The 10,009-nt window shown below is 46.4% G+C and overlaps 1 protein-coding gene across 4 annotated transcripts in view; it reads left to right on the top strand.

The window, feature by feature from the left end:
• The first annotated feature begins 2,228 nt into the window (after positions 1 to 2,228).
• BRD7 (bromodomain containing 7) overlaps positions 2,229 to 10,009 on the top strand; it is a 37,260-nt gene continuing 29,479 nt past the window's right edge. For 2 of the 4 annotated variants that reach the window (XM_049621238.1, XM_049621237.1), the window contains exons 1-2: positions 2,230 to 2,480; positions 2,964 to 3,172. In XM_049621238.1, coding sequence (XP_049477195.1) covers positions 2,432 to 2,480; positions 2,964 to 3,172 — 258 coding nt within the window. In that variant the 5' untranslated portion in view covers positions 2,230 to 2,431. Of the gene's footprint in view, positions 2,481 to 2,963; positions 3,173 to 10,009 lie in introns of all 4 variants that reach the window. The other 2 variants (XM_049621236.1, XM_049621239.1) reach the window with 2 other exon arrangements.

The raw sequence follows: 10,009 nt of genomic DNA, 5'->3' as shown, positions 1-10,009 counted from the left end.
AGGGAAAAAGGTGGAGCCCTACGTACACAGAAACAAGACAGAGAGAGAGAGAGAGAGAGAGAGATACACCAGACAGTATCAAATTTCTGGTGCCTGTCTTCAAGCTTTACTTGAAAATCTTTTTACTTGAAAATCTTTTTACTTGAAATCTTTTTATTTACTTAAAATAATTCAAACTGGGTATCTGTCACACTCCAACCATAGGGTCCTGAACTAGAAGCATAACATTTTACCGTTGGGAGTTCAAGCTAAAGCTACAAATCTTCCTGGGAGATGTGATCCAGAGGTCCAAATTCTTACTAAAGTATAAATGACTAAGATCCTTTCTTGAGAGAAGGCTGTGATATGGGTTTATCTGAAAATACACAGGGCATCATAAGGTTAAAAGTAGAGGCTGTCAAGACATCCTTCACCTTATTCATGTGTAAAAAGAGCTTGTGATTCAAATCAGAAAAACTTGAATTTGAGTGCAGGCTCTGCCACTAACTGGCAAACCTACTTCACTTCTCTGGGCGCCCATTTCCCCATCTTTAAAATGGGAATAATAATGTTTCTGCACTTCCTGTCTTACAATGCTGTCATATAGAAAAATATCAACATTATTTTGTTTCCCTGCAGCCAATGTCCCTAGATGTGCTATATTAAATACATCTTAATACTATATTTGGGTAAATGCCAATGAACAGAAATGTGAACAACATCTCTCCAGTAGGACTCAGCACCTGAGGATAAGAGTGAGTGAGAAAGTCTTAAAACAGCCTCAAGGGGTAGATGTCCATCTACAGAGCAATGGTGTTAGTCTGGGCCCTCACTTGGTAAAGTCTGACATACTTTCATCGGTTTGTGTGTGTGTGTGTGTGTGCAAATTTATACTTTTCTAAATCGTCTCTTTCTTTTCATTTTTAAAAATTTCACAGGCATGTGATGGGGCGCTTGGGTGGCTCAGTCGGTTAAGGGTCATGATCTCACGGTTTGTGAGTTCAAGCCCCGCGTCGGGCTCTGTGCTGACAGCTCAGAGCCTGGAGCCTGCTTCTGATTATTCTGTGTCTCCCTCTCTCTCTGTCCCTCCCCAACTTGGGCTCTGTCTCTCTCTGTCTCTCAAAAATAAATAAATGTGAAAAAAAATTTAACATGCACGCGAGAAAAAATGTCAAACAAAGAGAGAAGCATAAAACTAAAACAATCCACTTCAGCACCACTGGAGCCTTTTCATCCAGATCTTAACTTTTATTTCTATATATGGATCTTACCAAACACACTCGGCTTCATACTTCGTTGGTGTTGTTTTCGTTACAGTTTGGGAGGCCTTTACATATCAGCATATAAGTTTGGTGGGTTTTGGGGAATTTTGTTTGTTTTGTTTTGTTTTGTTTTAAAGATTAGAATCCTTCAGTTACCAGCATCCTGGGTTTGCTAGATCTGGCATCCAGTACAGGGTTCAATACATATTGTTAAAAGGAAGACATAAACAAGGGGAAGAGGGAAAGAAGAGAGAAGTCAGGGGAGTGGGAAGGATGATAAAAAGAAAAGAAAAGGAAGGGGAAAAAAGGACAAGACGTAGGAGGATGGAGGGAAGGGAGAAAGAGGGGGAGAAGAGGGAAAGAGAGGAGGGAGGAAGGGAAGGAAGAAAGGGGAAGGGACACAGAGACAGAGAGGAAAGGAGGGAGAGAGCGAAAACAAAGGCAGATAGAAACAGAGGGAGAGAGGGAGAGAGAGACAGAGACAGTGAGACAGAAAACAGCGAGAGAGCAAGGGAAAGAGGGACAGAGAGGGAGGGAGGGAGAGGAGACAATCAGACAGACTGAGTCTCAATCTCAGAGAGACAGACAGAGAAAGGAGAGAAGGGAGGAAGGGAAGAGACACAGAGGGAAGGGAGGAAGAGAGGCGAGAAGAGGGAAAGAGAGAGGAAGCGAGAGAGAAGAGAGAGAGAAGTGGAGAGAGAAACAGAGATAAAGGAGGGAGGGAAGAAAGACAGAGATGGAAGGAAGAGAGGGGAAAAGAGGGAAAAAGAGAAAGGACAGGAACGGAGGGAGACCTGAGAGCAGAGGGCAGGGGGACTCTGAGCCGTGGACGCCGCCCCGCCCCCGGCCCCGCCCCCAGCCCCGCCCCCGGGGCGCGGGCTGCGGCGCCACCTCCAGCCGCCAGGAGCCGCCACGGGCAGCCAGCAGCACCCTGCGCGCTCCGCGGACCCTCTCTCCCGCCTCAACGCCGGCCGCTCGCCGCCTCGCCGCCGCTCTCGGGCTCCGGCCGGGTCTCGCGCGCAGTCTTCTCGTGAGGGGCCTCGCGCCGCCCGGCGCACGCCGTCCCCCTGCCTCGGGGCGCGGGGTCTCGCGGGCCCCGCTCCCGCCCTCCGCTCGCCTGGCCCGGACCGGAAGCGGCGCCGCACGGCCTGGGCCTGGCGCGGGGGGCGGGCACCGGGGCCCGGTCCGACATGGGCAAGAAGCACAAGAAGCACAAGTCGGACAAACACCTCTACGAGGGTGAGGAGCTGGCCGCGGTGGGGGGCGGCGGCTCTGGGGAGTGTGTATGTGGCGGGGATGGGGGGGGGCGGGTTCTCGCTCCTTCGAGACCACCCTCGAGCTCCCGAGGCGGGCCGGGGGCCGCACCTCCCACGGGCAGGCCGGGGACCCGCGAAGGGGGCGCGGCCCGCGGGAGGCCGCGCAGACCCGCCCCCAGGCGGGGGCGGCATTCGAACCCGGGACCCCTGACCCCCCCCCCCCCGGCGGGGCTCTTGTTGGGAGGTGTGAGACGGTCCTCAGAGGCCCGCAGCGTTCGGGGCACACATTCGGCGAGTGACCGTCAGTCAACAGGTGCTTCGCGGGGCGCCCACTGCGCGCCCAAAGCCGCCCCGGCAGTGGCTCCCCCTTCTCCCCCTGCCCGTCCCCCTACCCGCGGTGCCTCTGCATCGTGGATGCTGGCCGGCGCGTCCCGCCCGTAATCGAGGCTCTGTCCTTTTGTTTAAGAGTATGTAGAGAAGCCCTTGAAGCTGGTCCTCAAAGTGGGAGGGAACGAAGTCACCGAGCTCTCCACGGGCAGCTCGGGGCACGACTCAAGCCTCTTCGAGGACAAAAACGATCATGACAAACACAAGGACAGAAAGCGGAAAAAGAGGAAGAAAGGAGAGAAGCAGGTTCCAGGAGAAGAAAAGGGGAGAAAACGGAGACGAGTAAAGGTAAACGTGGCTGCGGTGCTTCGGCTTTGCTGGTGGTGCCACTTTTTAAGAGTTCCCGCCTCCCGCTGCCAACCTAACTTGATTCTCTCTGTGTCTGGCGAGACGCTGAAACGCCTTACGGCTGTCTTGTTTTGAGGAAGAGCAGGGCAGCCTAGAAACACGAATCATTTGGGAGTTTCAGCAACTCTTGATTTATTTATACTTAGTTACACTCACAGCTGAGTCCTGATTTTCAAGAGCCGCGTCAAAGAGCATTTGCCCATCTAGGAAAAGTAGAAGTCGTGCTCGAAGCAGCCTCAGCTTTGTCAACAACAATAGTCATTTCAAAAGCGAACGGGACGCGTCGGGGTTCAGACTTTGCTCCGAGGTCAATACTGTAATGCCAGATATATAATGAGCAGTTTGCATCTTAAAACGTGAATCCGTTGAAGAGGAAATCTGATCAGAGACCTTTAAGGGACGTGACGCCAGTGGTAAAAATTGGCATTTTCCTAACCATCACAGAAAAGGGGGGGGAAGGTAGCCGCTGTCTTGGTTCACAGGCTCGGCAAACGTGCCCGGAATTAGCCTAGACTTCTGCACTTCCCAGATTTAACCTGTCACTGAGTGGTTTATTAAATCAGTTACTGTACCTTGAAGATAGATTTCCATAAATTAGTTTTATAACCTTTATGTGTATATACGTAACAGAAGTGTTCTATTCCATGTGATTAAATACCTTGATAAGTCACGAAATCTTAGAGACCCTCTGTTTAGAATTTCCTAAATCCGTTATTTTCTGCCTCAGTTCTTAATTGCCTTTGGCTGGATTGTGACAATATATAGAACTATATAATGTTTTCTTTTGCTAAGTTATGAAAACTATTACGTGCATGTGATTTTTTTTTTTTTTAAGAAATTCAAACAATACAGAGTGAACCAAAAGGAGGAAATTTTTCCTCACCCTAGTCCCTCATACAGTCCCTCCCACTAGAGATAACCAGTTGGAGGGCACCTGGGTGTCTGACTCAGGCAGCAGCTCGTGAGTTCGAGCCCCGCGTCGGGCTCAGAGCCTGGAGCCTGCTTCCAATTCTGTGTCTCCCTCGCTCTCTGCCCCTCCCCGGCTTGTCTCTGTCTCAAAAATAAACATTCAAAAAAATTTAAAAAAAGTAACAAGCTGGGTTTTTTTCTTACTTGTAAAGTAGTTTATGAACATAGTTTTTAATTTTTTTTTTAATGTTCATTTATTTTTGAGAGAGAGAGGGAGACACAGAATCTGAAGCAGGCTCCAGGCTCTGAGCTGTCAACACAGAGCCCGACGCCAGGCCTGAACCCACAGACCGTGAGATCGTGACCTGAGCCGAAGTCGACGCTTAATTGACTGAGCCCCCCAGGCGCCCCAATGAACATAGTTTTCAAAAGTCAAGAGTACTTCAGAGCTTTTACACAAAAGCAGTCTCCTGCTCCAGTGGAGAGTTTTACTTCCAAAATGTTTTAGTTTTTTTCCTTTGGGTATTTGTGTCCTTTTTTAAATGTAGTTTATGTTATTTCCTGACTTATCAGTACACCTTTTACTGGTAAGTTACAGAAGGTGAGAACTTAAGTCAGCAGTCCAGTACCGCTTCACACCCCCAATTTCCCTCCCTCCATTCTTCCAGCATGGATGTATCACAGTTGTTGGTTAAATCAGTATTCAGTGTTTCATTGTTTTTCACTGGTGACAAGTATAGCAAATATAGAGCCGAACTTGGTCTCTTGTTAATTGCTTTCATTTGTTTGGTTATTGTGTACCAAATCTTCCCAAACTGACAGATTTATGAAACCCGTCTGATTTCTGTTTTTCACATGGTCAAACAGTTCTCCTTTTCTTGAGACCTCTATCTTGGAGCCCTCTGTGCCCTCCTGCGCTGTCTAGTCTGGTTGAGTCCTCTAGGCCTTCTGGGATCCTCCTTTGCTTCTTTCCTGGATCCCATGTCTTCTTGATTTGCTCCCTTATTGTGGTGGATTCTTAACTCTAGGAAGTTCCTAGGAAACCATTCATAGGAGGTAGGTTTTGGAAGTCCTTATGTGTTTGAATATCTTTATTCTACATCCTATAGTCTCATATAGATGGATGGTTTGACTCCGCATGGAATGCCAGATTGAGAGTTATTGTGTCCTAGAATTTTAAAAGCATCTTGTTCTCGGGGCGCCTGGGTGGCTCGGTCGGTTGAGCGGCCGACTTCGGCTCAGGTCATGATCTCGCGGTCCGTGAGTTCGAGCCCCGCGTCAGGCTCTGTGCTGACAGCTCAGAACCTGGAGCCTGTTTCAGATTCTGTGTCTCCCTCTCTCTCTGCCCCTCCCCTGTTCATGCTCTGTCTCTCTCTGTCTCAAAAATAAATAAACGTTAAAAAAAATTTAAAAAAAAAATAAAAGCATCTTGTTCTCTAGTTGTCCTTTTTTTAAAAATAATAAATGTTTATTCATTTTTGAGAGAGCAAGTGTGAGCGGAGGGAGGGGCAGAGAGAGAGGGGAACAGAGGATCTGAGGCGGGCTCTGCGCGGACAGCAGCAAGCCCCGTGTGGGGCTCGAACTCATGAACCGTGACATTATGACCTGAACTGAAGTCCCAACACTTAACCAACTGAGCCACGCCGGCACCCCTAGTTGTCCTTGTTTTTATAGCACCCTGTTCTTATTTTTCTATGCAGTATCTTCTTTTTTTTCTCTGAGGATATTTTTTTTTTTCCTTTTAAGTTTTCTTTTGCTCCTTGCTTTGTATCTCCAGTTCTTCAGTTTATTTTCTTGGTCTCCTCCTTTTATGTTAACGGCATCCCTTAGATACCTGTTGCGCCTTCCTAGTCTGTATTTCAGTGTGAAACACAAAAGGGCTGATTAATAAATACTTTAATTAAAGTACTTAATTAAAGTATGAATAGATACTTTGTATTTAGTTTTCTAGCTCTAGAGTCACTAAACAAAGACCTGATCATTCCATTGGGGAACCCCCAAACGTCTGTTCTCCAGAGAAAAGTCCCTTCTTGGACAAGGATTTTACCTGGCTGCTGGTATTTTGGGGGCCAGCCAGGGAAGGGGACTGAAGGTCCTACCACCCAGTGCTCTGCATTCAGTCCAGCATCTCTCCCCACTTCTGGCTGGTATGCTGTCTGGAGACTCTGGTCCCTTATGTCTCCAAGTGTGAGCTTTCCAGGTTTCTCAGGTTTGAACTTTTCTCTAGCTGTCCACTTCTGCATGCAGGAGGTCTCTTGCTTTCCGTGATCTGCACGCTCCTACGCTTGCCTTTCATCTCCCAAATGTGTGGGTATCTTTCATCCCCTGTCATCTCGTCTGTACTTTGTTCATCTCATTTAACTGGAAGTTGAGGTCAACCCTTTTAACCACTTCTGATTTTAGTTCTGGCACCATAATGCCAGCTGATACACTCATGTTCTTCATTTCTTCTTTTATCAATTGTCTCATTCCTTTTATTAACTGCGTAGTATTTTGTTATATTGATGTACCGTATTTTATTTGATACTACATTTAAATGTTACAAGTAAAGCTTCATTGAGCCTCGTGTACACAAATCTTTGTATACTTTTGTAAGGATATCTTCAGGATAAGTTCCTGGAATTCTCCCCCTGTGTTCCAGCCACTCTGCCCTTTCTTGACTGTGGCTCGAAATGTCATTAGCCTTCATTATATTTCGATTACCTTGTAAATTAAGATGCTTTTGCATCCATAGTCTTACTTGGACGTAACACCCTACAGAATAGGACAAGTAGGTTGGTTTCCGTTTTATAAAAGGTAATGTGGAAACTCAGAAGTGAAGTGAATTTGCCCAAGGTCCCGTTTCCCCAGGACTCAGAGACCATGGGACATTCCAGATTCTCTGGGGTGTCATTGGTTCTGTAGAGGCTGTTTGGGCCATCCCTTCTTTGCAGGTCAGACCAGGGATGGGGGAGGGGGTTCTTCTAGTGTTGTCTAGGAAGGGAGACTTCCGGACGCTCCTCTCTGAGCTACGTTCTGGATCTCTAGGGAATTTTAGGAACAGCAGTTGCCTCTGGTCTCTTCTTGGGGAGAAGCAGCTGTGTAACAGACATGGGCCTGGAAGGGGCTGGGGTATGTGTGGTTCTAAGGGACTGGTGATTCTTTTGGCCATTCTATGTGGCAGGAAGAAGGAAGGATGCAGGGAAAGGATAAAACTTGCCATTTTAAAGCGTTTTTCTGAAAGGCATACATAACTTCTGCTTGTGTTTCATCAGCTACAACTTAACCACATGGCCACCCTAGCTGCTAGGGAGGCTGGGAAATGTCTTTTAGTTGGAGAAGGAGGTGGGGCTTTGTACCCTAATAAAGATCGGGAATCTGTTACTTAGGGAAAAAAAGGAAAAGGTAAAGTTTGGGGGAAGCACACACACTTACAACATAAAACCCTATAATTTTTCAAAGGTGTTGGAGTTAAATGAGTTTCTTCTCTTGAGTAGGAAAGGCCCTGGTTATATTAGTTTAAAATGGCCAAGCAGTTACGATCGATAGTATTTCTCTATGTAGCATAGTGGCATTTAATACCAGCCAGAACATTATGAGTACAACATCCCTTTGTTTTAATCAGGCCATGATCTAGATACCACCCCTCTGAAAGTGTGTTGGCTAGTTTTTCCCCCCTGAGCATTCGAATGCTGAGTGATTGGCAAAGAATTTGTGTGCTGGCATAACTCTTAATGTATTTCCTAAAGATTCAGCTTTACATTTGCAAGTCCTTTATTTCCAATTTCCACATCATATAAAAAATATATAAGGCACCTGGCTCAGTCAGTTAAGCATCTAACTCTTAATTTCAGCTAAGTTCATGATCTCCCAGTTTGTGAGTTCGAGCCCCTCACTGACAGTGTGGAGTCTGCTTGGGATTCTCCTTCCCTCCCTCTCTCTCTGCCTTTCCCCCTCTCATGCATACACACACTGTCTCTCCCTCTCTCAAGATAAATAAAGTTTAAATAAATAAAATAACAGCTGATGAATAAATGCTCCTATCATTTGGTCTAGTAATATAAGCATGAGAGGACAATGAAGTAAAACTGAGGGGCAATAAGTAAAATTCTGTGGGATGCCTGGGTGGCTCAGTTGGTGGAGCATCTGACCCTTGATTTCAACTCAGGTCTTGATCCCAGGGTCGTGGGGCTGAGCCCTGCGTGGGGCTCTGCACTGAGTGTGGAGCCTGCTTAAGATTCTCTCTCTCTCTCCCTCTCCCTCTCCCTCCCCCTCCCTCTCCCTATCCCCCCTCCCTACACCCTACCCCCTCCCCCCTCCCTCCCTCTCCCTGTCTCCCCGCCACCCCCGCTTGCATGCTCTCTCTCTCAAATTAAAAATTTTTAAATGTCAGTGGATTTTTGGTTTGCTTCTATTTCTTGGCTATTATAAATAATGCTGTTGTTAACCCGAGTATGTAAGTATCTCTTTGAGAACTTGCTTTCAGTTCTTTTGGATATATATCCAAAAGTAGAAGTGCCAGATCATCCTGTCTTCTCTTTTACAGATGAGAAAACTTAAGGCTCAGAGAGCTTAGTCACTTGCTCAAAGTTGCATAATCAGTGCCAGAACAGGAACTCAAACCCTGCCCCTTAAATAGGTCTGTAGTGTGAAAGAGTTGTTAAAATGGACACTGACCTCCACACCCTTCACAGTACATGGAAAATTAAAATCAGTGCCCTTAACAGAGGGGGCGTTCCAGTTCTGAGTCTCTTGAGAGTCCCTGGGGCTGGGTGGGGGGAATCACAGAAGATTTTGCTTAGGCGGTTGCATTTGAGCTGGTCTTGAAAAATCAGAATATAATGATGTTACACCACATGTTCAAGCAATGGGATAAACTATGTACTCTGAGCTATTATTGTAATATAGGGATATTCTTTTCATCTTGTACAATTACAGGTAAGGAATCATGGGGCAGCTGTGTGGCTCAGTTGGTTAAGCATCCAGCCTCGGCTCAGGTCATGGTTTCACAGTCCATGAGTTCAAGCTCCACATTGGGCTCTGTGCTGACAGTGCAGAGTCCACTTGGGATTCTCTCTCACTTTCTCTCTTTCTTTCTCTCTCTCTGCCCTTCCCCTGCTTGCATGTGCACGTGCCCCCTCTCTCTCTCTCTCTGTCTCAAAATAAAAAAACAACAACCAAAAAAAAAAAAATTAACATTCGAGCATTTACTGTATGCCAGGCACAGTTCTGAGTTCTTTACATTTACTATTTTAATTCTTACAAATAGCTCTGTGGAGTAGGTGCTGTTAGTATCTCATTTTACTGCTGAGTTAACTAAGGCATAGAGGATGAGGTAGCTCATAACTAGAGAGAAAAAATGGATGACTGTAATCATTAAGCAGAATGGAAATTCTGTCAAAACACAACTCATTGATTTGTTTGGTATGACATCTGCCAAAGCCAGGATCTCCCAGCAGAAAATCCTCCCACTCTGGTTTCCTCTGGAGGTTGTCCTCTTTTAAAAAAAAAAAAAAAAAAAAAAAGGTTTATTATTATTTATTTTTATTTATTTTTTTAGTAATTTCTGTACCCATTGTGGGGCTCAAACTTACAACTCCCATAACAAGAGTCACATGCTCTTCCAACTGAGCCAGCCTGGTGCCCCTAAAGTTTGTTTGTTTAAGTAGGCTCCACACCCAGCGTGGGGCTTGAACTCATGATCCTGAGATCGAGTCAAATGTGCTTCCAAATGAGCCACCTACATGCCCCTACTTTTTTATAGTAATCTCTGCACCCAAAATGGGGCACAAACCCACAACCCCAAGATCACGAGTCACACGCTCTTCCAGATGAGTCGGCCAGGCACCTCTAGAGAAAGAAAGACTGTTATGAGTGTAAGAGTAGTGT

This window comes from Panthera uncia (genome assembly GCF_023721935.1).
Source record: "Panthera uncia isolate 11264 chromosome E2 unlocalized genomic scaffold, Puncia_PCG_1.0 HiC_scaffold_19, whole genome shotgun sequence".
Classification (NCBI taxonomy): Eukaryota; Metazoa; Chordata; class Mammalia; order Carnivora; family Felidae; genus Panthera; species Panthera uncia.
The sequence above is the reverse complement of the archived record's forward strand: the minus strand, read 5'-3'. Positions and strand labels throughout refer to the sequence as shown.